This window comes from Manihot esculenta, chromosome 2 (assembly GCF_001659605.2).
Source record: "Manihot esculenta cultivar AM560-2 chromosome 2, M.esculenta_v8, whole genome shotgun sequence".
In the NCBI taxonomy this organism is placed as follows: Eukaryota; Viridiplantae; Streptophyta; class Magnoliopsida; order Malpighiales; family Euphorbiaceae; genus Manihot; species Manihot esculenta.
This window is the reverse complement of record NC_035162.2, coordinates 31,657-58,366: the sequence shown is the minus strand read 5'-3', so window position 1 is coordinate 58,366 and position 26,710 is coordinate 31,657. Positions and strand designations below refer to the sequence as shown.

The following is a 26,710-nucleotide window of genomic DNA, read 5'->3' as shown; positions in this document are numbered from 1 at the left end:
TAACTCCATATTTAACTTCATTAAATTCTTCGCATAAATTAACCTGTGGTACTGGCCGGGATGTGAGCGAGGTTGCATTGAAATCAGATCTACCTTGCACTAGCAAAATCACGATCACATCCACAATTTTGAAAACGTTTATAGGATATATTGAATTATCTAAAAATAACATTAAAATTGTGTACTTGACGTATAGGGTAGAGTTTTAATTGCAAGAGTTTACAATTATATAATATTATTATTGACTCATAAAGATAAACTTTGGATAATAATTTGAAACTTGTGGAATGTATTTATAATTTATACTTCTTTATATTGTGATTATTACATTATTTTATTTTAAATAATTTAAGATTATGTTATTTATTGAAAATAATTTATATTTAAAAAATATTTTATAAAAAATATTTTCAAGTGAAAAATATTTTTTTTATAAAAAATGATAATTTATTTAATTTTAGTTTAAAAAATAAAATATATTAATAGATTTATATATAAATATTTTTTTAAAAAAATTATATATAAATATTTTAATAAAATTTTTAAAATATAAAAAATAATTTTTTTTAAAAAAATATTTTTTTAAAATGATTTTATTTTTTAACTCTTTAAATATTATTTAGGAGAGATGATCTGCTTTAAAAATTTTACATTCGTCATTTATAGAATAGTTTGACCGTTGATTTTCAAACCTTTTTCCGCTGTGCTAGCCTATCCAAATTTCTAAATTTTCTTTTTGGTCGGGATACTTTTTTACAAAATTTAAATTGTAATAAAATGGTATCTCCAGATTACAAATTATTAGAAAATTGAGGAAATTACACAAACGCCATCCATAAATGCTCATGTAGAAATTATAAGTTTTGCATTGAAAAATTAATAACAAGAAAATAAAGAAATAATTTTTTTAAAAAGCAAAGAGACCTTTTACATGGGTTGTTAGCACCTCTTTCTTCCTAGTTAATATCCACACAAGTAGATGGATCTTCAAAATTACTCTACTACAATCTAATTACAACCTATAGTTAATATCCATAGAAAGAAACAAATGGTTAAGGAAAAACGCACTATTAACGGAGTTTTTTGGGCTTATAGTTGAAAGGAAATGGAATTGTACGGATGAAGAGATCTTGGAGGTCGACGCCGAGAAGAAAGGGCTTAGATTAGATGCAAGAGAAGGAGAAGCTATTTGATATAGTACCGAAAACCTAAAGAGAAAACGGGAAGCCTTTGTGCGGTTGGCACAATTTGGTGGCCATGGTGGTTGCCAAGTTGCAGCAAGTTAAGGACCACCTACACTCTTAACTATATTTTCTTTACGAAGTGAATTAAAAAGATAAAAGAAAAAAAAGAAATTAGTGAAGGAACTGGTTGCTCATTGCCTTACAAGTCTAAGCGTTCTACTGTTTGCTTTGAAAGAAAGTTATAAAGAATAGAGGAAAAATGATTGAAGAGGTAATGAGTTGATGCTTGGAGACTGCTACAAGAGTTGATGGACTTCAATTTGCCCTTCTTTTTCAAAGCAATTTGATCATTTTCTCTTTTTCTTTTATGTAGTATGTCACCCTGCATAATACCTTATGTACCTATTGGATTTTTTTAAAGGAACCGGGAATTGTAACGATCGCAACTGGCCAGTTCATTTCAACCCAATTGAAAGAAGATAAATTAAAATGAGAACTTGTATCAAGCAGAAGAAATCTTGAACAGGTCCAAGCAGCATTCTTTTTCAAGTCCTCTGTTCCAAAATATCTCGTAGTATTCCGCATATGTAAAATGTTTATAAACTGCTGGATGATCATTGTCTATCAAGTCCTTAGCAGGCCCTATCACAGCATCAGATGAAGGACAGTAGAACGTCGGAATAGATAGTCTCTCCTTGTCACTGTTCACCACTGCTCTATGGAGAACGCTCTTGTACCGATTATTGCTAATGACCTGAAGTAAATGAATTATGTGCAATGCAATCTTTCTTTAAATAAAAAAAAAAAAGAAATTTTCTTTGACCTGTTAATTTAAGTTGATATATACCTGCATTTGGTCACCAATGTTGACGATGAAGGTATTGGGAATGGGATCAACGGCAACCCACTTGCCATTTCTCAGAACCTGCAATCCTGGCACTTGGTCTTGCAGAAGAATGGTGATTAGATTGGGGTCAGAGTGCTCGGGCAGTCCATAAGTGAGCTCTGGCTGAGGGCAGGGGGGGTAATAGTTTATGGCCATGTGCTGCCCATGCTTACTTAACGCCTTGTCAATGTAGTCGCTTTTCAAACCTAAGCTTTCTGATATGGCTTCAAGCAGTGTCAGTACTAGCCCTCGAACTCTCGTGCAATATTCAGCCACATTCTTCCTGTAATTAAATTTGTGAAACGTGTAATAGATTATAATTAACTAAAAATGAAATATATAAATACCTGAAAGATGGAGGATTGGAAGGCCATTCTTGGATGTAATCCTCAACTGGGTAACAATGGAGCCTCAAGAAGTCTCTCCAGTTGGAGAACTTTTCTGTCTTGACATTAAAGCTGGTAGAGAGTCTGGTGGTTTTGGCAGGGTCGTCGGAGTAACTCTTTAATCTCTCGCTTTCAGGTAATTTAAAGAAATCTGTCCCTGTGTGCAATATGGTATCGATCACATCCTCCGGTATTCCGTGGTTCTTGACCTGAAAGAAACCATCAAACTGGCAAGCTCGGCCAATCTGGGCTATAACAAGAGAGTGATTGGGACCGTAAAGGCCCTGAAGGTCTATCAGAGGAATAGCGGCGTCGGACATCTCAACATCAGAGAGATTTGGACGGTCGGAGATGGGACGGATGTAGCTGGACGGAACATTTTTGACACCCAATGACGAAAGGTCAGCCAGTAATGGCTTAGAGAAAGCCATTGGAATTGATTTTTGTTTCTTTTCCAAGGATATGATTTAACAATGGTAGCTATGTCTATTTATAACGGCAAGTGATGCTTTTTTACTTTTTTAATTGTTTTTTTATTCAGTAGGAGTTAATGGTTGATATTTTTTTAAAATATGTTTCTTACAACAAGAAAATGAAATGATAAATAAATTGATAAAATATATCGAGTGCATTCGAAAACAACGACTGCAAGCAATCAGATTTTGCTGCTGTAGCTGTGGACTACAACTTACTAGAACAAGCATCAAATTAATAAATTAGAAAAAGAGGCGGTAAATGAGGCAATGGAATAAGGTGACAGATATAGTATAAATAATTGGATTCATATTGATTTGGGAGAGTGAGTGTAATGTGGAGCATCTCCCAGAAACATAGTAACACCGCTTAGGATAAAAAATAAATAAATAGGTGATTTACCTCAATTTGACATTGACATCCTGACACCAGCTTGCTGAGATCACTGTAATTGCGTCATCCCTTACACGGCAACGTGACGGCTTAGGCCCTACATGATGCTCATACTCAAAACTTCTAATTGCATTATGCTACACGCATGGCAGGCGATCTTTTTGCTTTTCTTTCTAAATCATATTTGAATAATTGAATCTTTGACTGTGTTGGAGAAAATTCCAAAATTAAATGTAAATGTGATAGGACGTAGTTTTTAAGATTATTTTTTTAAAATTAATTTCAATACTCAAAAGTTAATTTAAAAATACCTCTATGCACCCATATATTTAAGAGTATAGCATAATTATATAAAGAAAATTTTAAATGAGTCTGATCGATCATAAATTCAAAGTAAATTGAAATAGATTTTTTTTAATAAAATTCATTTATATATGTCTTAAAAATAAATAATTTTATAATAAATAAAATTTAAATAAATATTTTTCTAAATATATAACCGATTTATTTCTCGATATATCACTTTCGATAATAAATTAAAATTTTAATTTATTTATACAATTTTAACCCAATTAAAATGATAAATCACTCAAACCATTTACTATTAAAAGTAAAATTAATAAAAAGTTATATAACTTTAATTTATATTATTTCCTTAATTTGAGCAAATTTTTTCTATTGAGTTTTGGTTAATAATATGTGACAGTTTTTAAAAATTATAAGGTTTTGTGTTTCTAATTACATAAATTATATACCTTTATAAAAAAAAAAGGTTCCTTCTAACAAAATAGATTTCACAATTCAAATTAATCTCAATATCAACAAATGTTAATTGCTTAAACAAAATTCAATTTAAAAAAAAATTGAAATATGTTGAAAAGTCAAGTCCTAATGCTGAGATAAGGATAGGTGCATGTTTGCTTTTGGAAATAGAGACACGAAATAAAGGGAAAATGGCATTTTGCACTTCAACAGATTTATATGGCTATTTCGGTCTTTATCGCCACCACATAACGTTATATATTATGTTATTAAAATTTGAAATTGGAATGGTTATTACATTATATTTTTATTCTTCTAAACATATTAATGTAATGCTTAATACATTTGCATTACATTATACCTTTCATTTTATTATATAGTTTCTTACAATACATTGTATACACCAAATATAACCTAAATTCATATAGATGAGATTTATGCAAGTTTTTCCGGTTTGCTTAAATGTATATTTTTTTGTTACTTTTATTATTGTTATTTTTTCAAAAAAAAAAAAAATTAAAATAAGCATTTTATTTTGGTTGTTGACAAATAAATCAAAAGAAGATCTATAGTTGATGTGATCGTATTGGTTGGTATTTTCTTTTCTTTATTAGAAATACCTAAACTTTTGAAAAAGATATAACGGCCGTTCTGAAAATATTTAAATTTCAAATTCAAATGTGAGCAATAAATTATTTAAGCATAGGCCCGTTAACTCCACAATTCACTGAAGTTTGGTTTGGACATTTTGTTAGCCAAACTTGCAAATGTTACTTGAGCTAACATAATTGAATTCCCCTACACCATATTTTAATTGATCATTCGTGATAATTATTCTTAAATATTAATACTCTATTAATGAAGAAATTTTCTCTCATTCCATCATACAAATCTTACAATACGCTTATTCTTAAATACTAATTGGGTCAATTCAGACAAAGACAAGTTGGGATGATGGACTATGTCTGACAGCTCGTTTGAGCAAGTCTGAGCCAATTTCAAACCAATAGTCGGCTGTCTGAAACCAGAGATCAGTAACTAGCAAATCTCTAGAATATTCTCCACATGGAAAGGAGAGCAATTTACTAAGGAAACTTCTCCAAGACACTTGGTAGATTCTACTAGCTTGTAAATAATTTATTGATAGCTTCTCTTAGAAGCCTTATTTTCTTGCCACACATTAGGGAGGTGCAACAACTATAAATAGGGGTCCCTTTGCACAGAATTAGACACTAAGAGAGAGTCTTGTAAAGAGAGAGTTGAGCTACTGAAATCACCCTTGTAAAACTTCTTTTACTTAGTGAATTTATGCCCATTTGCACACTGTTCTTCCCAATTGCTTTCCTTTCATTGTGCTACTCTTGTCTATTTTTCTTGTTTAAGTGCCATCATTTTTGATACCTACTAGTGTGAGAGGTTGACTTAGTCCTCTTGTGGAGCTAAGGCCGTACGAAATTGGGGATAAGCTGCAAGTTCCATGACAGTGGTATCAGAGCCAACTTCTATCGAGGTTTTGGTTGGCTGGTAGTAGCACAAAGTGAGGTTCTGTTGGTGGGAAATTTGCTTGTTTCTGGGCACACAGCAGTAGGCAAGTGATGTTATTTTTTGCCATTTTCCAGCATGTCAGACCGAAGTGAGGTTCTAGTTGGGGCTGCTGGCAGTTTCAATGCTCCCAGTGAGGGGGAGCAAGGTGGTGGGCGTAAGAAGGGACGAGGCAAGTCTCGTGAGCCCAACAACGTAAGGAGTGAGCTGGGGGATGTGGAGACCCGTCTAGCCAAGGTGGAGCTGAAGATGGTAGACAATGAGGAGAAATTTGAGGAGCTAGAAATGCACTTAGAGGGACTCATGGGAAGATTGATGAGTTTCGAGAGGAAATTCAAGGCACCCTCAATGTTGCCATCGACAAATTAGCTAGTGAAGGGGAGTCCACCCACCACTCTTTGGTTGAAGAAATAAACAGCCTACATGAAAAAAACAAAGCCCTTCGAGAGGACCTAGATCATATGCTTGCAAGGTTGGGAGAAGTCACAAATGAAGTGGCGGTATTAAAGCTTGTTGTTGTGCAAGGTAATGTAGCCTTTCCTCTCTTAGTAATGTCGCTACTAGAATTGATGTGCCTAAGCCAAGTTCATATAAGGGCTCTAGAAATGCAAAAGAGATAGATAATTTTATTTGGAGTCTCAAGCAGTACTTTAGGGCACTTGGAGTGGTAGACGATGCCCTAAAGATAGACCATGCTTCCTTGTGTTTGGCGGACACGGCGATGGTTTGGTGGCGACGTAGACACTTTGATATTCAAAAGGGGCATGTACTAGGGGTGAGCATTCGGTCGGTTCGGTTCAAAACCGAACCGAACCGAATAAACCGAAAACCGAAATTTGATTGTTTATGAAAACCGAACCGAACCGATTTTGGTCAAAAACCGAACCGAACCGAACCGGTCTGATTCGATTCGATTCGGTTCAGTTTGATCGGTTTCGATTTTTAATAATTTTTTTTTATTTTTTACCCTTTATTTTTAATATTTTAAAATTTAATTAAAATATTTTAATTTTAACATGATTTAATTTCTATATATTATTGAAAAAACATATTATTATTACTAATCGGTTCGGTTCGATTTTTTCGGTTTTTTTCTGATCAAAATTGAACCGAACCGAAATAACCGAAATTTTTAAAATTGAAAACCGAACCGAACCGAAATATATAAAAAACCGAACCAAATTTTCAAATCGGTTTGGTTCGATCAATTTTTTCGGTTTGAACCGAATACTGCTCACCCCTAGCATGTACTGTTGCTACTTGGGATGAATTCAAGAGAGAATTGAAGAAGCAATTTTACCCCGACAACGCTGTCTATGAAGCCCGAGCTAAGTTAAGAAGACTTACTCAAAAGGGAAGCATCCGGAACTATGTGAAGAAATTTTATGAGGTAATTCTCAAAATTCTCGATTATTTTGACAATGAGGCATTGTTTGGTTTTATGGATGGCCTGCAAAATTGGATGAGAATAGAGATTTAAAGGCGAGGTGTCCGGACACCGCTATTTCAATTGTTGAATCTCTTGTTGAATTCAAGAAAATGGATAGAGGCAAGCAGAAGCAGTACAAAGGCAAATGATCATATTAAATTTAAATTTATAGGCAAATGATCATATTAAATTTAAATTTATTTATCATATTATTATTAATGTTAATTTTCATAAATAATTTGGTGAAAAATATGTACTGATTTCTAAGACTTGCGATACATGTTCAACGAGAATACATTCAACATGGGACAAACCCAACGTAACCTCAGGTTAAGAAAGAGGGCAGGGAAAATCGAGAAAACATAACTCACTAATCCGTCTTGTAGCTGTAAATGCATGATCATTAAATACAAATGCAACACGTGCACTTTACATTGATCATTAACGATATGATAAGCTGTGGGTAAGTCTTTTCTGGCGATTAAATACTCATTATCCTATAATTTTTATTTATTTTATTTTTTTATACTTTTTAAAAAAATATAATTTTTTATTAATTTTTTAATTATACCTATTCTATATAAAATAAATTTTATTAAATATTAAAAGATATTTTAAAAATTAAATAAAATAAATTTATAATAATCAATTTATATAATACTATAATATAAAAAAAAGTACATAATAATTTTTTTAAAAATATTAATAAAAATTATAAAACAGAAAATACTAAACAGTCAATTGGCCATAATAAATGTGCATTACTTATTAACATATTCAAAACAAGTCTACATCTAAAGTAACCAGTTACTAGCTGGGAGACCTCAACCCTTTTACCTAAGAAAAATAAGAGAGGACCATTCTGACTTGACTGTAGAGAATACATAAATCCCAATATTAGGTAAGAAGGGCAGTTGAACATTTCTTTTGAGCCTTATCATCCTCAGCAGAGAGCATTTACAGTTTGCTTAATAACTTATTTTTTTGTTACCTTCTTTACGATTTCTTCCATTAAAGCATTTATTTCTCATATGGGATGCATGTTGAGAGAACTTTAGCTATCAGGATGTAGCATTACAATCCAGAGACAATACAATTTAGCACGGGCGAGCATAAATTAGTACGCAAGCAATAGAAAATATTTGTCCCATAGCAAAATATTTGGGATGCATACAAGTATGAAAGCAAAATTTCCCAATGCAGTGCACTCTTCTGGAGAACTTTCTACTAAATTCAGTGAGGTGCATTAAAAAGAGCTCTGCTAACAATCCCAGTAGCTTCTATGTAACGGTCCACACACCTGGAGATGCAGCTACTTTCACTGCCACTCAGGCTTGTACTTGGTTTTGTGATGCACTTCTCAAAACATTTCCCCCTAACAGTCTGCAAGGGGCACAAAAACAAAATTAAGTGAACTAGACAAAGCTATGCGCATAAATAGATGTTACAATATGGTCAAATACACATATATGCACCCACTTCCTAAACAAGATTCAAGTAAGCAATTATGGTTTACTTCTAGAAGATGCATCACATCATGTGGTCATTGAGCTATTGAAGTGAAAGTGTACGAAAATCCATTAAATTTTGGATAATATAGTGAATTTCTACACCAATAAGGAAAAAATTGGGTACCCTCTTCCCAAACAAGAGTTCAAGCAAGCAATCATGGTTTGCTTCTAGGAGTACATCACATCATCTGGTCATTGAGCTATTGAAGTGAAAGTGTAAGAAAAATCCATTAAGATTTTGGATAGTATAGTGAATTTTTACACCAATAAGGGAAAAATTGGGTCCCAAAACACCCATAGTACGTAATATAATTTTCAATAATGTATGCAAGTGTTAGTACCTTGGGTAAGGGATTAGGCAGATTTATGGGTGTAGTGGATGAAGGGGCAGGAACCCGTTTATTTTTTCTATCTATGATGAAGGTTGTACAAGTTCATTAAGAAAGAACTTGAAAATCTCACAAATTAAGTACTCAACATCTTTTGGCAAAATTTTGGTCATGTCTCCTTTATTAATTTAAAGCACTTAAATAGCAAAGGGAGGAGATAATCTCTTCCTACAAACAAGGGAACTCAAAAGCATGAACTAAAAATGGAGGATCATCCTCCTACAATTAAGGAATTATAAGCAACAACTAATTAAGTGGAGAATAAGATCCAAGTCAATTCAATTCAGTTCGCTTAACCGACAAAATATGGCAGCAACTCAATCATGTTGCAAGAAAAACAAGAATTTCTCAAATGCTTGTTTAATGATTTTGACTTGGTCTTACATTTTAATATTTTTCTTTCTCCCCGTATGAATCTCTTGTATATTAGTAAGGGTCTACTAACATTACTCCCCCATATGTTAAGGTGCTTGTCTTTAAGCACGAGAGCAAGAAATTGTTATTTCAACTGAGTGGTAATTTTCCAAGATGAATCTGGATAATCATTTAGTAATTGAATGATCCAAAATTATGCAATGTCTCCCAAGTGAAATAAAGCCAAACTTACCTTCTCATTGTTTCCCGTTTGTTGATGACAGAAAAAAAAAATGTTCACAACGAGTTAACCAATCCAGAGGATCTTCTTGCTTATTAAATCGTGGAAAATCCAATTTAGTGAATTTAAAGACCATAGGAGCACTAGTGGACAAATCAAATCCTGCATAAGTTGAATTGGCAATCCCTTTTGATTTTGAAGCACGACTTTAGGTACTGCCATCTAAGATGGATGCAGACTGTTTGGCACTAGCAACAACTCTTGTGAAGTTCTCCAATTTTGCATTGAGTTCCTTCTGTCGGGATTTATTGGCGGTATGTTCTTCAAGAAATAAGGCTAAAATTCTATTGAGTTGCTGTTGGATTAAATCTCCTAAACTTGTGGCTTTGATACCAAATAGTTAGTACCTTAGGTAAGGGATCTAGTTATGGGGCAATTAGGCAGATTTATGGGAGTAGTGGATGAAAGGGAAGGAACCTGATTTTTTTTTCTACCTATGATGAAATTTGTACAACTTCGTTAAGAGAGAACTTGAAAATCTCTTTAAGTACTCAACAACTTTTGCTAAAATTCTGATCATGTCTCATTTATTAATTTATTGCGCTTAAATAGCAAAAAGAAGAGATAACCTCTTCCTACAAACAAACAAGGAACTCAAAAGCATTATCAGCATTAACTAAACATAGAGGATCACCCTCCTAGCTCCTACAATTAAGAAATTGAAAGCAACAACTAATTAAATGGAGAACATGGATGAACTAAACCCACAGAATATGACAGCAACTTAATCATGTTGCAAGAAAAACAAGAATTTTCAAACTACCCCGTTTAATGGTTTTGACAGGATCTTGCATTTCAATATTTTTCTTTCTCTATGTGTGAATCTCTTGTATATTAGTAAGAGTCTGCTAACAGCAAGCCAAAGTGAGCACATGGAAGGTAATAGAGACCCTCACTTACATATAAATACAAAAACAGTAGAGAAGACCATGCTCCAATTGTTTATTTACCTAGGACTCGTCTATATCCCAGTAACTGCACCTTCAAGACAAAAGCTTATCCAACACATTGGCATCTATTAATAACACAAGATATAATTGAAACATTCTGTAGCTTAATGTTTGTAATCAAACAAGTTATTTGGGATGTTGAAACAATGTCCTGGCTGCATAGTAACTCATTGCTGCCTCCCTAGCACTAAATACTTTGTTCCTCAAAGGGCACAGAATAAAATATGCCACAAGGTCTCAGTACGGCAAATCTTGAATACGTGAATTATAAAGCTAAGAAAATGAGTCGCTTGGAGTCTACAAGGTGAGTTCGGCTAGCGAGGAACATAAGGAAAGTAAGGGTAACAGAAAGAAAGAGAGAAAGGAAATGGAAACAGAGAAGAGGGGAGGAAAGAGAGAATAGAAGCAACAGAGGAAGGTTGTGGAGAAACCCAATTCTGTTAGTTGATCAATACTTCTCCTTCTCCACGTGGTTGCTGCTTGTAACACTTAAGTTATAATGGAATCGCTAATCTAGTTATTCTACTTCACTAACAGCTTATCAAGAAAGGGAGTAACTTTTTGACTCGATTGAGAAAAGGACTAAAAGATTTCAATAACTCGAAAATTATCAATAGATGAAACAAGTGGCATCAAGGGAAGCGTCTCGTAAGAGTGTGATGATTGTACCTTGAGCGCAGCAGAGAAATAAAAAGAATAAAAGTAACTTTATAAGCTTTGAAAATTGCTCACTAAAATCAATTTATCTTTTGTACATGGATGAAATAAAATCAGACACGTATTGAAATCAATAACCAAGGCAAAACCCAAACCCAGTCCAAGAAGACGATTGAGTCGAAAAAAAAATGAATCTGAAGTTGCACAAAATAAAATGTAAATGCTAATAAAGAAACCTCAAGGAACTCCTGAGCGTAAGCCTGGGCGAGCTGAGTCTTCAACTGGTCCATGAGATCAGAAGTTGACATATTAGAGGATCCTGATCCAATTGATGGCGACGAAAAAGAATCCATTACCCTCGATGGTATGCGACACTGTTGTCGGTGGGAAACAGAGAGAAAACAGGGCGAGATATAAACCCTAGAATTACAATTGCAAATGCAAGCCTTGAACAGTTAAACCCTACATAGTCCCGCCCAACTCGGCAACTTTATTCCATAGAGTACAACCAATTGTGCCTTTGGGCTATAGAATGTAACCGGCCTAAAGAGATATTGGACCTAGGCACAGCTCCTTATCAAAAGGCATGTGTGGGTCTAAGTAGTCCAACTAGTTGCGGTATATGTAAAATTCAAATACACGAGCTTTATTTTCGGTTTTTCACACAGAGACAGTGACGGTATAAATAGGTCATTCTTTTTCTTCATCCTCATCCACACACAAAGCCTTGAGCCTTGATTTTGTTTTTTTTAAGGGTAAACTGTAATTTAGTCCCTCTAATTTAGTGAAATGCAACCTTTCGTCCTTCTGTTTTAAAAAACCTTTAATTTAGTCACTGTGATTTTTAAAAACTATGCCATTAGTCCCTCCCGTTAGATTTTCAGTTAAATCACCATTAATTTTAATTAAAAAGACTAAAATACCCATTCTCTCCTTCCTCTTCCTCTTCTTCTTCTCCTTCCCGATCTCCTTCTGCTTCTTCTTCTTCTTCTTCCTCTTCTTCTTCTTCTTCTTCTTCTTCTTCTTCTTCTCCTTCCCGATCTCCTTCTTCTTCGCTTGGAATGTCACATATGGAACCCTCTCTCCTTTGGAAAAACCACAGCAAGTGATTCTCATCAGATCAATTTCCAGGGCCTGTCATAAACTCCACAAGCAACAACAATATTGTCGTCAATCTTTTCAATAATCTTGACGAGCCTTTTCTCTTGACATGGTATAATCTTTGGTTTCCTGTTTTGTTTTTTCAGCATAGAATTTGGGATGTTTATATCTTGATTGAAATTTTTACAGGAGCGGCATCCAACAGAGGAAGAATTCTTGGCAGGAGGGTGTGCTTGGAACCAACTGCCCAATTCCCCCTGGAACTAACCACACTTATCATTTTCAAGTCAAGGACCAAATTGGGAGCTTTCTTTACTACCCAAGCACATCGATTCACAAAGCACATTATTTGGTGGCCTTCATATCAACAGTCGTTTGCTCATTCCTGCCCCTTATGATGCTCTTGAGGATGACTTCACTGTTATTGTTAATGATTGGTATCTCAAGAGCCACAAAGATATTAGGAAGTCCTTGGACACTGGAAAAACACTTGGTCAACCAGATGGAGTTCTCATCAATGGCAAAAACGCTAAGGGTGATGGCAAGGGTGAACCTCTCTTCACTATGAAACCTGACAAGACTTACAGATATAGAATCTGCAATGCTGGGCTGAAGACATCAATCAACTTTAGGATTCAAGGCCATTCAATGCTGCTTGTTGAAATTGAAAGCTCTCATGTGATGCAGAACGACTATGATTCACTTGATGTACATGTTGGCCAGTGCTATGCTGTACTTGTGACTGCTGACCAGCCTCCCAGGGACTATTATTTGGTGGCTTCCACTCGATTCTTAGAGAAAGTCCTTACTGGTAAGGGCATCGTTCGATATGCCAATGGCCAGGGATCGCCATCTCCAAAGCTCCCAGAAGCACCTGAAGGATGGGAGTGGTCCCTAAATCAGTTCTGTTCCTTCCGATGGAATCTCACAGCCAGTGCTGCCAGGCCAAACCCTCAGGGCTCTTACCATTATGGATCCATCAACATCACCCGTACTATCAGACTCGTTAACTCACCAGGCGAAGTAGAAGGCAAACTTCGTTATGCCATCAACGGTGTTTCTCACACTAATCCAGAGACTCCACTCAAACTTGCTAAATATTTCGGAATTGCAGACAAGGTCTTCAAGTACGACACCATTCCTGACGATCCACCTGCTAAAATAGGTGAGATTGTGATAGAACCCATTGTCCTCAACATGACTTTCAGAAATTTTGTGGAAATCATCTTTGAGAATCATGAGGAAGCCATGTAATCATGGCATTTAGATGGGTATTCGTTTTTCACAGTCGTGTAAATATAACTAATGAATTCAAATGATCAACAGAGACTGGAGCCAGGAACATGGGCACCTGAAAAGAGGAAGCACTACAATCTTCTCGACGCAGTTAGCAGGACAACAGTGCAAGTATTTCCAAAATCATGGGCAGCAATCTTCTTGACATTTGACAACGCTGGAATGTGGAACTTAAGATCTGAATTGTGGGAGAGGACTTACCTGAGACAACAGCTTTATGAAAGATCGGGAAGAAGAAGGAGCAGAAGAAGGAGATCGGGAAGGAGAAGAAGAAGAGGAAGAGGAAGAGGAAGAGGAAGGAGAGAGAATGAGTATTTTAGTCTTTTTAACTAAAATTAACGGTGATTTAACTGAAAATCTAACGGGAGAGACTAATGGCATAATTTTTAAAAATCACAGTGACTAAATTAAAGTTTTTTTAAAACAGAGGGACGAAAGGTTGCATTTCACTAAACCAGAGGGACTAAATTACAGTTTACCCTTTTTTTAATATCATTCAAGGCTTACATCAAAAAAACCTCAGTGGGCTAGTATAAAAGAGGACTCAAATCCAAACATAGAAATCCAAACTATCAAATCCACAACCCATGCATTATGTCATGAACTAAGTCATTCCAATACTAGAATGACATTTTAACTGTACAGCCTTAGTCCAACCGAGAATTAAATTCAGCCTGATTAATAGTTCAATCACATAAAACCACGTGATTTGGCAATGAAAGCTAAATTGAGAAAAGGGTTGAAAGATTTAATGTAACAGTGATGAGAATGATGGAAGGAATAAAAAAATTGTATTATTCACAGATAAATGATTTATAAGAGTATGATTTACAAGAGTATCACAGCTCTCTGAATTTTCTATCTTTCTGTATAAATGAATACATTTGAGTATTTATAGATTTATAAGGAGAAGTTTTGGAATCTCCTATTCTAAGTAAAAATACAAATAAAATATAATTCTAGAAAATTGTGTTTCACGAATAACATCTCCTCTGGAAGCTGCTTCCTCACAATTCTTTCTATGGCGCTAGACTCTCCTAGTGGCTTCTGAAAAATTCGAGCTGAGCATGATTGTGTTACCTTCCTTTGTATGCTTCTTGTCACGGTTTCAGATTTTAGCAATCGTCTGGAACCGTGCAGCACTTGACTTGAACACCTTCAAGCCAAGTCAGCCTTAAGAATCACCCGATACCCTGTGAACATGAATACCCTGATTAGTCAAGGTTATATAAGCGAACAGCAAAATCAACAGGCAGCATTCCATTAGAAGTCTCACAGTAGGTACAAAATATAAAACCTGAAGATGAGAATTCATGAACAGGCTATTTATTTTATTCTAGGGGCAAAATAGTAATTATACATTATCATCGACGCAATTGTTATAATAATTCTCACCTCCCTTGTAGATAGGGGGGACGGTCTACAAGGAGTGAAGGCACACTTGAAATTTCTGTAGGCCTACAGTAGCCAACTGAGCCCAGCCCCAGCTGGTGGCCAACTAGTCACTCCTCCCTAAAGAGTCTTAGGAACAACTTGGCTTGTGGCAGGAGGAGACATCAATATGTCTCATATGACATTCCCCCAAATAAATACATGGAAAGGAATTACAACAAATTGTCCCGACCCTTATCTTTCTACTAATTTCTACTAATTTATCCCATTATTGTTTTCTGGAATTCCAATGTTAAAAAATTACAGTTTTGGTCCCTGAAAACTCTATGACCCTGACACTCCCCCACTTAAACGGTCGACGTCCTCGTCGAGTGAGTTTGTTGGGGTTCTTCAATCTTCGAGTCTGACGCTCTTAGGCTTGCTTGCAGTGGGATCTGATCCCAGTCCTGCTTGATTAAATTGTTGGACAGCCTTAATCCTTGATATGAAATCATTCAATTCTTGGTATCTCTGTGAACTGCTAGTTCTTAATGATGATGAAACTATAAAAGCTTTATCTTCTGGTGGTAAATGTTCTGCCCTTGATTCCTTAGTCTACTGCAAATGGTGCGAGAAATTGTTACTTTACTCATCTACGCGAACTTATTGCCTGAACTCATTGATCATTGGTTCTTTTCTCCTAAACATGTCTTGCCATTACTTGTCTTTAATTGTCAACCTTATTCTTCGCCTCAAAAGCATAATCTCATCGTGCAATAAATCTATCAACCTGCATACACTTATGCCACACGACATCGTGATTAACCTGTAATAGTCTCATAAGAAAGATTAGTACTAACCACGTCAGATTCAAATACGAATTAGTATAGCAGGTCCTCTAGAATACAACCCATTATAAATCAACAGGTGTGCCAACAACACTTGACCACTAAGACTTAAACTGTCTTTACCCATCCCCTTGACATAACACAACGTTATTCCACTTGTAGCGAAACTCGGCGAATACTCCTGATCAGTCCAAATTTAGACCATTTTATCATGATGTTATTGATGTTAATTTATACTTTTTCTGCTTAATTTTGTGGTTTTGATCTTATTTTGCAGAAAATGGTGTAAAGAGATAATTTGGTGAAAATGCTCTCAAAACTGCCTAAAATAGGATAAAGGAGAACAAGCATACTTGCACAAGCCAAGTTGCAGCTAAAGAGGAGATAAATAAGGAAAGTGCATTCAGCCAAATAATTTGAAATTCAAATATTAAATCTTCAAGAGCATTCAAACTAATTGATTTATGCTTAAGGAGGGATATGGTGGTGAGAATCGTCTTCCATCTCCATAATTAATTTATTGAATCAAACAAAGGAACCTATGCATCAATGATCAATCCCAACAACTGAAGTGGATCCAATTCTTCAACTAGAGCTTTTCTCATATTTGAATCTTCTTTACTTTAATTATTTGCTTTACTTTATTGCTTTCAGTACTAGTTCAATTCATCAATCTCAAAATCCCCCTTTTATTTTACTTTCAGTTTATTTACTTGGTCTTGATAAGGAAAATATGTAAGTATCAATTCCCTGTGGATTCGATCATTTTGCCACTACCTACAGTTGTAAAATTGTTGATAACCAAAAAGGTTATTTTTGACCGGCTTCGACAACACACAGTCAAGTCCTAAGAAATCGGTGTCCCTATTATCAAAAGAGTTCGCTCAACACTCTCTTTCTCTTTTATATGTCTTACAGTTCTCCCCTTCATAAGCTCTGATATTATGCTCACTTTATCTTCTTTTCCTCTCCCTAAGAATGTAGTTTACGCGAATGCCTATAAAACGACACACATTATACACAAAATAACCACGACCACTGAAAAGTGCCCTTTTCTTATTGAACCCTATGAGCCGCAGGAATCTACTCAAAACAACTATTAAGATTGACTATACATGAAGCAATTAATATCATTATTATGATTCGACACTAAGAAATTATTAGAAGATACTCCATTTATTATACCACTTTCATCATAGCTCCCAACATCGACTTGCCTCAAGCAACCTATGTTTCTCGACCTATCTCGGTCCTCCTCCACGTTGATCCACTTGTGAGAACTTTTATTTGATCATGAGGTCTCTTTCCTGCTCAACAACAAAGGTAGAACTAAATTTGTCCTTTTAATTACACATTATTTTCCAATCCCTTTTAAGGAAGCTATACCCTATATGTTCACAATATCTGTTAGCACCAACTTGTCAAGTCCCACATCATGAGGAACCTGACTCAATAATACACAAAATATCTCAAAATAAATGAATAACTAAATAAAGTAAGATAAAGAATGATATCGGAAAACACAAAAATATTTTACTCATCTGATGTGAGAGGTTTCCCTCTCGCTAAATTCCCTTCTCTCGTATTGAATTATCATTAAGGATCTCAATCTCTCATCATTACCTTGCCCCACACTCCTTTGACTAGTTCAATGGTCCTCACTTTTGTCAGGTTTCGCTTATCCTCCTTCTTTCTATCGTAGGATGAGTGAATTATTTGCTTTCACAACACTGTTGCTCCTAACGATATTTGATACAACTCTCGCCCAATGTTACCCTACATTCCTCTTGGTTGTTGTAACGATCCGAAATCAGACCGCTACCGGTGCTAGGGTCCAGATTGACTTAAGGTCGCCGAGACCCGTAGCAAGCCTAATATACAACCTGTCATACCTGATAAATCCCATACATGATCACACATTTACATAAAAATTTTAAACTTTTCATCTACCAAGCTTGACCTGTGCATACACTAATACTGAATACATAAAAACCCCAAACTAGAGCCCTCATCAAATGCTCTAGCTGGGTCAACATTACATACATCAAGCTTGGTTTACATCACATTCAATAAAACATTACATAACGATAATGTATCAAAAGGGATTAACCATAAACTCTAGGGTCAAGCACAATACTAATCCTCAATACAAATTTATACAATATCTTACAATACAATACAATACATTACAATATCTTTCATGTCCACAACTAACTATTACATACATAAACTTTTACTCTTGCTGACCTCCTGGTCTATCCCGAACCTGCAAGCCTGGGGGTTAAGGGAAAGGGGTGAGCTACTAGAGCCCAGTGAGCAGAATAGTAAAACAATATATTAAAATCCATGCTTTCATGAAATGCATCACATTACAAACAAATCACATCAAGGATGAACTTGTCACCAATAGCCCTCTACACATTCCAATGGTGCCAGGGGCGTAGAATGGGCCTCACTAGTCTTTCTCTTAACATATCATAACATAACATTCCAATGTGCCATGGGCATAGAATGGGCCTCACTGGTCTTTCTCTTACTCTGTGCCAGGGGCGTAGAATGGGCCTCACTGGACTTCCGTACCGTATCCTCGTCATTATATCATATCGAGGGCTAATGGGTCATCCAACATCCATCCACATCAACATCATAAAGTGTAATGCAACATATTCGTGATTTCTAATGCAACAACCTAGTATATATCATGGCATTCGTGATGCATCAACATGCTCAAGATTTATTTGCTTTGAAACATAAAGATCCATTCTACTCACCTCAGGCTGACTCTGAACAGACTCTGAAGCAGCTATCTCACTGCTGGGGTCCTCGGTTCCTCGGGTCCGAATCTACACAGGTGGACTCAAATGAGGGACCAAATATACACCAACATAACTCTAAACATCTCCCCAAAAACCCCCTAAAACACCTTAAAACAATCATAGAAAACATGCAAAGGAAGGCTGAACAGGGCACTTTCGGCGGCCGACAGTCCCTCCAGAGCCGAAACTCAGCCACTTTCGGCGGCAGATTCGGCGGCCGAAAGTGGTTCCAGAGCCGAAACTCACCAACCTTCGGGGGCAGGTTCGGCGGCCGAAACTCCCTTCCAGGTAGGTTCAGCGGCCGAACATGGCTTCGACAGCCAAACCTGAGTTCTTCCAGAATGGGAGAACTCAAGCCTCTCATGCACATTTTGCCTCCCAAACCTTCCAAACTCAAGCACAACACTCCCAAACATGCATAAACATGTACACAAGCATATAGGGGTCTCAAACTATCCTATCCCCCAACAAACATCACATAGCAACACATTTAACATGCATTTCATACTTAAACTCACATAAACCCTAACATTTTACAACTAACCTAATCATGCATCCCACACCCTTCAAACCCCTCAAAACTTACTAAGAACATAAAAGAAGGGTAGGATCTACTCTTACCTCTTGAAAATCGAGAGGAGAGGCGATCCAAACTCGGAGATGGGAGAAATCGAGCTCTGGGGTCTCCAAGCTTCAAAACTTCATTCTTTGCTCAAAATCTTCAAAACCAAGTTAAAACTCATCAAAAACATGAACGATTTGAAGGAAAACATCAAAACTAACCATGGAAGGGCATAGACTCACCTTTGCCCGAAAATGGGGAAGAAAACTCACCCATTTTCAGACATGGGGCCTTTTATAGGTGGCTAGTCAGACCACCTTCGGGGGCCAAAGGTGAGCGCTCCCTAAACTGCACCATGTTCGGCGACCGAACATGAGGTTTGGCAGCCGAACCTGACTTTCCTTCCTTGGTGCTTTTCTTTCAAAAACTCAATTTCTTTCTTCATTCAAAGCATAAAACATGCAAAAATATTTTATAAAAACATGATTTTACCCTTCTAGAGGTTTCCGACATCCGAGATTCCACCGAAAAATAGGAATTCCGATGCCGGAGTCTAGCCGGGTATTACAGTTGTCCTATCAAAATGTTTACTTACCTCAAAGAGAATGAACATATGCTCGGCAATCATAGTTGGTTGGCACTTATCATACATTGTTTCATACTCTTGTAATTGTTATTTTCTTTTTATCCCCTCTAGCTTCCCATCTATTCCACTTTTTGACTTATTTTCATAATTGCGAAACTTAGTCTTGGTTTCTTTTTCCCATTTTTTTTTACTTTTTTTAGGGTATGCCCTTCTTATTTTGATGCTCGTTTTATGTATTCTTGTAAAGGATATGTTTTGAGAGATGAGGCAACTACCACCTTTGATCTATCACCATCTCATCCATACTAGTGTTTCACATGGATCTCTCAAAACTTTTCCTTCTGCACTAACAACGCTGCACAACATAGCAAGAGTTATAGGAGTGATAGAGCATATTGATCAAACATAAATTAGCCACATTTTTATTATCTTTATCATTGCTTATTTACACATTTTTCAGCTTAATTTATGATTTTTATCTTGTTTTTACAGAAAAGAAAGAAATTGGAAAATTGGAGAAAAAATGCAGAAAATGCTGGAAAAGTGATTGGGTCAGAGTGATTTGGTCAAATCACTCGTAGAGACTGGCCAAATCACTCGCAGAGTTAGAAAAACTGGACTGACTCACAGAAAGCGATTGGGGCAAGTGATTTGCCCAAATCACCCGCCCCAATCACATTGACAGCAGAAATTGACAGCAGAGCGGGAAAAAGGAAAAAAAATCAGATTTAAAAAGAAAAGAAGCCCAAAAACACTTCAAACACTGCTAGCTCAAATCCAAAAGCCACAAGGATGTCCTTCTACCAAGAGAATTCCATCTACAACAAAATACAAGAAGAGAAAGAGGAATCAAAGACCACAAGACCAAGTCAAAATAGGGATTCCAAACCCTAATTGAACTTGGACTCTCCAGCTATAAAAAGGCAGCCTCCAAACCAGCAAAGGCATCTTCTCCCACCTTCGAAAATCTGCAGAATTCAGCAGGAGAATTGCAGCAGTCTCTTCTTCTCTTCCTTTCTTCTTCCTTTTGTGTATTTTGCCCACTATGAGTGGCTAATTTCCTTCTTTTCTAGTTGAAGTTGAGGAAATTCAGATTTATGATGAATTGGGAGATTTAAAACTCCATTGTTAAACTTCTATTTGCTTTCAATATTTATGCAACTTGATCTTTTCTATAATTGTTACTTTGCTTTTAGAATCAAGAAGGGCCCATTGCTTTTAAATTGCTTGAGTAATAAATTATTTGAATGATTTAAGTCCGTAATTGCTTATATTGTTTGAACACAAATATAATCAGTTGCATAATCTAGACTTGACCACGCGGTTGGCAAGGATAGAATTGAGTTTCTCTAAGTCTTAATGCAGCCAACAGTTGTTCGATGCTAAATGCCCCAAGGACGTTCCTTGGCAACTTGTTGACTAGTGTTTGATTGGCGAACGTTTCCTAATCGAACTAGAACTAAGGAGGAATTTGATTATGAGAAGCGTCTTCCACAACCAAAACTAATTAATTGAAATAAAATAGGAGTCTTAAATAGTCAATGATCAATTCTGAACTAGCTGAATTAAACTCATATTTCAACTAGAATCTCTTTCCCATTGAAATTCTCATATATTTAAATTTCTCTTGCTTTCTAGATTTAATTCATCAAAACAAAACCCCCCTTTTTTATTTATTTGTCATTTATTTGCCTTAGTCATTATTAGAAAAATCTTTGGTGTCAATTCCTTGTGGTTCGACCCTATTGCCACTATCTGCAAGTTAATTGTTGATTGTTTAATAGGTTTATTTTTGACGGCTTCGACAACCGCTATAAAAAATTGGCGCCGTTGCCGGGAAATTGATTTAAACTAACTTATTTTCCCTTTATGACCAGGGCTGGCCATAAAGAAAATCTTCTTTACGATCCGAAAATAGAACGCACCGCCAAGAGCTTAAGAAAGCAAGCAAACTTGAGGAACCAAGCCTCAAGAGCATCTTCATCTTCATCAGCAACAAATCTGGAGTCTACCATCCGATCTGCCACTGTACCAGCAAACAGAACACCTACTGCCCCTGCTGCAGAAATTTTTGCACCAGCAAATTCACCTGTTGCCGCACCTGCTACTGCTGAAATTGCACCAGAAACTGAGTTCCAGGTTGCTGCAGAAAATCCAGTAATGGCAGAACCTCCTGCTGCACGTGAAGAAGCTGAAATTCAAGCTGGAAACCTGCCTGTCCAAGCACCACAGCCACGGGAGAGAACACTCTGAGAGCTGGATATGTCAGCTGAAGACCAAGCACCATTATGCATAACTTATCCTCAACTGACAGCACCTTTTGAATTGAAGACAGGTCTAATCCATCTCCTTCCCAAGTTTAGAGGCCTTGAAAATGAGGATCCCCATAAGCACTTAAAAGAATTCCACATTGTCTGCTCAACCATGAGACCTCAGGGAATTTCAGAAGACCATGTCAAACTTAGAGCTTTTCCTTTCTCTCTTGAAGACTATGCCAAGGATTGGCTATTCTACTTGACACCTAGATCCATTACATCATGGGCCGATATGGCAAGTACATTCTTGAGCAAATTCTTTCCAACATCCAAAGCCATTGGTATCCGTCGAGAAATAAGTGGTATAAGGCAAAAGCATTCTGAAGACTTATATGAATATTGAGAGAGGTTCAAAAGGTTGTGCACAAGATGCCCTCAGCATGATATTTCTGACAAGTCTCTCATAGAGTATTTCTATGGAGGTTTACTACCTGCAGAAAGGAAGTTTATAGATGCAGCATGTGGAGGATCAATTCGTGATAAATCACCTCGAGAGCTGAGGAATCTAATTTCCACCATGGCAGCCGCATCTCAACAGTTTGAAGACCAAGAGCAGCCACCAAGAAGGGTGAAAATAAGGAAAGTGGCAAATAAGGAAAGTACATTCAGCCAAAGCAACTTGAAATTCAAATTTCAAGTCTCTAAGTAGCCTTTTCCTTATTCAAGAAGCCAAATCTCAAGTTGCCATAAATGAAGAGCCAAATAAGGAAAGTATTTTGAATTTCAAATCTTCAAGATTCATATTCAAATTTTGAATTTCAAAATCCAGCTTATTAAGGAGCCTAAATCTAAAGATCACATGCTTGCCAACTCATGCTTTGCACATTCAAAATTCAAATTGCAAAGAGAGGCTCCACCTTCCTTATTTGTGCATGGGTGGCAAGGAAAGTGTGAAGAGGAAATTGGGCAGAAACTCAACACTTGGGCAGCCTCTTGAAGACAATTGGGCAGCAAGTAAAGAGTAAGGACCCCACTCCTTGCATTTGAAGACCAAGCACACGCCTCCCTCACTTCACATGTGCATGGACGGCACAACTTGTGCAAGCCATCCTTGGGCAGCCTCTCATCAACTTGGGCAGCAAGTATCATCTAGGGCAACACTTTTCAACTATAAAAAGACACATAAGGAGCCTCCCCATGCTTTTTCAAGACCCCCTTGGACACACCTACGGGATTGCAAGTGACACCATCTCTTCTTCATCTCTTTCTTTATTTTTGGTTTTGTTTCAGCCATGAGTGGCTGAAACCTTTTATTCTAGTTGAAGATTGGTTGAAACTTTGGTTGTTTTATGGATTGTGAGATCTGAACACATATTGATTATCTTTTGGTTATTCAATATTCATACAATTTCATGCTTGATTCCATTATTGCTTTGTTATTATGATCGATGTGGCCACTTGATTCATGATTGCAAGGTAATATATTGTTAGTTTGAATAATTTTGAGTCCGTAATTGCTTGGGTTGTTCAAACACAAGAACACTTGGTGTAAAAACTAAGGAAATTATATGATCTAGCAACATCTCATGTGTTTGGGTAGCTAGGATTGGCTCTCTCTATCTCTTAATGCAATTAACAATTGTTTTGATGCCTAAGGCCCAAGGACGTTTCTTAGCAATTCGTTAATTAGTAATTAATTAGAGGACGTTCCCTAATTGGTTTATGATTAAGGAGAGACATGGTGGTGAGAAGCGCCTTCTATCTCCATAACTAATCTATTGAATCTATCAAGGGAAACTAAGTGTCAGTGATCAATCCCAACAACTGAAGTGGATCCAACTCTTCAACTAGATCTTTCTCATATTTGATTTCTCTTTATTTTTTTACTATTTGCTTCTTTTATTGCTTTCAGTAGTTTTTTAATTGAATCAATCTCAAAACTCCCCATTTTACTTTCAGTCTATTTGCTTTCAGTTAATTCTCGTTTCAGTTATTTCTCTTTCAGTTATTTGCTTTCAGTTAATTCTCGTTTCAGTTATTTCTCTTTCAGTTATTTGCTTTCAGTTAGTTCTCGTTTAAGTTATTCTCTTTGAGTTAATTCTCGTTTCAGTTATTTCTCTTTTAGTTATTTGCTTTCAGTTAATTCTCGTTTCAGTTATTTCTCTTTCAGTTATTTGCTTTCAGTTAGTTCTCATTTCAGTTATTCTCTTTCAGTTATTCTCTTTTAGTTACTTGCTTTCAGTTGCGCTTTCAGTTAATTCTCTTGGTCTTGTTGAGAAAAATAGATAAGTTTTCAATTCTCTGTGGATTCGATCCTTTACCACTATCTGCAGTAGTAATATTATTGATAACCAGAAAAGTTATTTTTGACCGGCTTCGACAACCGCGAGTCACCCACCAACAAACCAACCCCCTAGACCTTCACACTTTGGATGATATGGGGTTGCTTTGCAAAATAGGGGAAGTTTTTTCTATTGCACCCGCAGGACCTATCATACCACGCCATGAGCGTGTGTTCAGGAAGAAGACAACCAATCAGCCAACTATCTCTCAGCACCCTGCTCCAACAGAAGAAACAGCAGAGGTGGCAGTAAAGGAACCAGCAGGAGAAGCACCACCAGAAGCACCTCAAGATCAGACAGTAGAGGCTTGTCTCAGTAGAATTGAAGATAGAATGCAATACATGGAGCACCTACTACAACTGCTGGTGGACAATTTTTCTGTCCACAGACCATGATAGCCAGTGATTTGGCTGAGTGATTTGCCCAAATCACTGACCAAATCACCCACAGGCCAGGAAGTCCCTTTTCTCTCTTAATTCTTCTTTATATCTTTTACATTAAGGGTAATGTTTAGACTAGGTGTGGGGGTACTGAGGGAGATTTTTGCACTATCTTTTATTATATTTTTGCCTCTTTTTGCATTCTTTTTACTCTTTTTGCATTCTTTTTATCCTTTTACACACACCAAAATTTTTCACACACATTTTTTTTCACTCAGATTCACTTCTGCACACACACACAGCCTTCATGCACACAGATTTTTAGCCTTTGCTCTACTCAGCATAGATGACAAAGTTAAAAGAGCCTTCTATCTCATGACCCCATTAAATTTTCCAACCCTTTAAGCCTAAATTGAATCATTTACAGTGTGTTACCTTCACTTAGGGAGTTTTTCTCTTAAATTGGATATTTGCACTTGCTATGGTCAAGGGAAAAATATATATACATGCAATAAAAAGTTAGTGTAACTCTCTATGAGCTGATTTACCCAAACTGTTATGAAATAAGAAAAAGAAAAGAAAAAGAAAAAAATAACTCAGGAAAGTCAAAAAGCACAAAACAGAACCTGTTCCAATGGTCAAGGACTATGAACAGAGCTAGTAGCCACTTGAACAAGTGACTAACTGAGTAACCGGAGGTGTGTATCACCAATATGCACCTTCGCGTAAAAAGGTTGGTGACTTTTTCAGGTAAGAATAAGAAAAAGTGCTGCTGAATGAAAATAAAAATAAAAAGAGGCAAGTCACTCTTAGAGGTTGCATTAAGCCTAAAATGAAAGAATAAGCATGATCAAATAAAAAACTTTTTCTTGGCCATGGTGGGTAAAAGGAAACAAGGAAAGAGAGGACAACCCTAGTGCATGTACTCTACACTGTAATACTTCAATTTAGGAGTCTAGGGGGGCTGATTAAGTGGTACTTAGGCTCAACAGAAAGAGAGGCTTGATTGACTAAGTTATTTGTTGCTCGAGGACAAGCAAAAGGCTAGGTGTGGGGGTATTTAATCGAGCATAATTTAGCCACATTTTTATTATCTTTAATACTGTTTAAATACACATTTTTTTCAGCTTAATTTATGTTTTTGTGATGTTTTTGCAGAAAATGGAAAGTTGGAGAAAAAGTGCAGAAAAAGCTGGAAAATCGATTGGGTCAAAGTGATTTGGCCAAATCACCCGTAGAAAACTGAAGCAGAAAGCTGAAGTAGAAACCTGGAAGTAACTCACAGAAACGATTTAGGCAAGCGATTTGCCCAAATCAACTGCCCAAATCAAACTAACGCCAGAGAGACCAGTAGCGCGGGAAAGAAGAGCAGAAAATCAAAATTCAAAAGTAATGAAGTCCAATTCTACTTCAAACACTACAAAGTCAGTTCCAAGAGTCACGAGAAGGTCTTTCACCCAAGGAGTTCCATTCACAATTAAATACAAAGTCAAAAGAGGAATCAAAGACTACAAAAGACCAAGTAAAAATTGGGATTCCAAGCCCTAATTGAACTAGGATTCTCCACCTATAAAAGGTCAGCATCAAAACCAACAAGTGTAATGCCCCGAAAATCGGACCGTTACCGGCGCTAGGATCCAGGTCGACTTAAGGTTGTCGAGACCCGTAGCAAGCCTGCTATACTGTAATACCCGGCTAGACTCCGGTATCGGAATTCCTATCGTCCGGTGGAATCTCGGATGTCGGAGACCTCTAGAAGAGTAGAACCATGTTTTATAAAAATGTTTTCATGTTTTTAATGGTTTTAAAGTATGAAATTAAATGAGTTTTTGCATGAAAAGTCCTTGAAGGAAAACCCAGGTTCGACCGCCGAAAGTCAAGTTCGGCCGCCGAACATTTGCATGGATGCGGAGGCACATTCGGCCCCCGAACGTG

At 36.5% G+C, this 26,710-nt stretch overlaps 2 protein-coding genes and 1 pseudogene across 2 annotated transcripts; 1 reads left to right on the top strand and 2 right to left on the bottom strand.

The window, feature by feature from the left end:
* Positions 1–880: 880 nt before the first annotated feature.
* On the bottom strand, positions 881–2,929 carry LOC110610157 (protein DMR6-LIKE OXYGENASE 2). The gene is made up of 3 exons (XM_021750037.2): positions 2,418–2,929; positions 2,032–2,353; positions 881–1,938 (listed from the first exon to the last, which is right to left on the bottom strand). The coding sequence occupies exons 1-3, from the start codon at positions 2,885–2,887 to the stop codon at positions 1,687–1,689; spliced, it is 1,044 nt and encodes a 347-aa protein (XP_021605729.1). The 5' UTR covers positions 2,888–2,929; the 3' UTR covers positions 881–1,686.
* Positions 2,930–8,099: 5,170 nt separating this feature from the next.
* On the bottom strand, positions 8,100–11,715 carry LOC110610160 (mitochondrial import inner membrane translocase subunit Tim13). Its single transcript, XM_021750038.2, has 2 exons — positions 11,455–11,715; positions 8,100–8,439 (listed from the first exon to the last, which is right to left on the bottom strand). The coding sequence occupies exons 1-2, from the start codon at positions 11,569–11,571 to the stop codon at positions 8,290–8,292; spliced, it is 267 nt and encodes an 88-aa protein (XP_021605730.1). The 5' UTR covers positions 11,572–11,715; the 3' UTR covers positions 8,100–8,289.
* A 554-nt stretch (positions 11,716–12,269) lies between these two features.
* Positions 12,270–24,790, top strand: LOC110609119 (annotated as a pseudogene).
* The last annotated feature ends 1,920 nt before the right edge of the window (positions 24,791–26,710 follow it).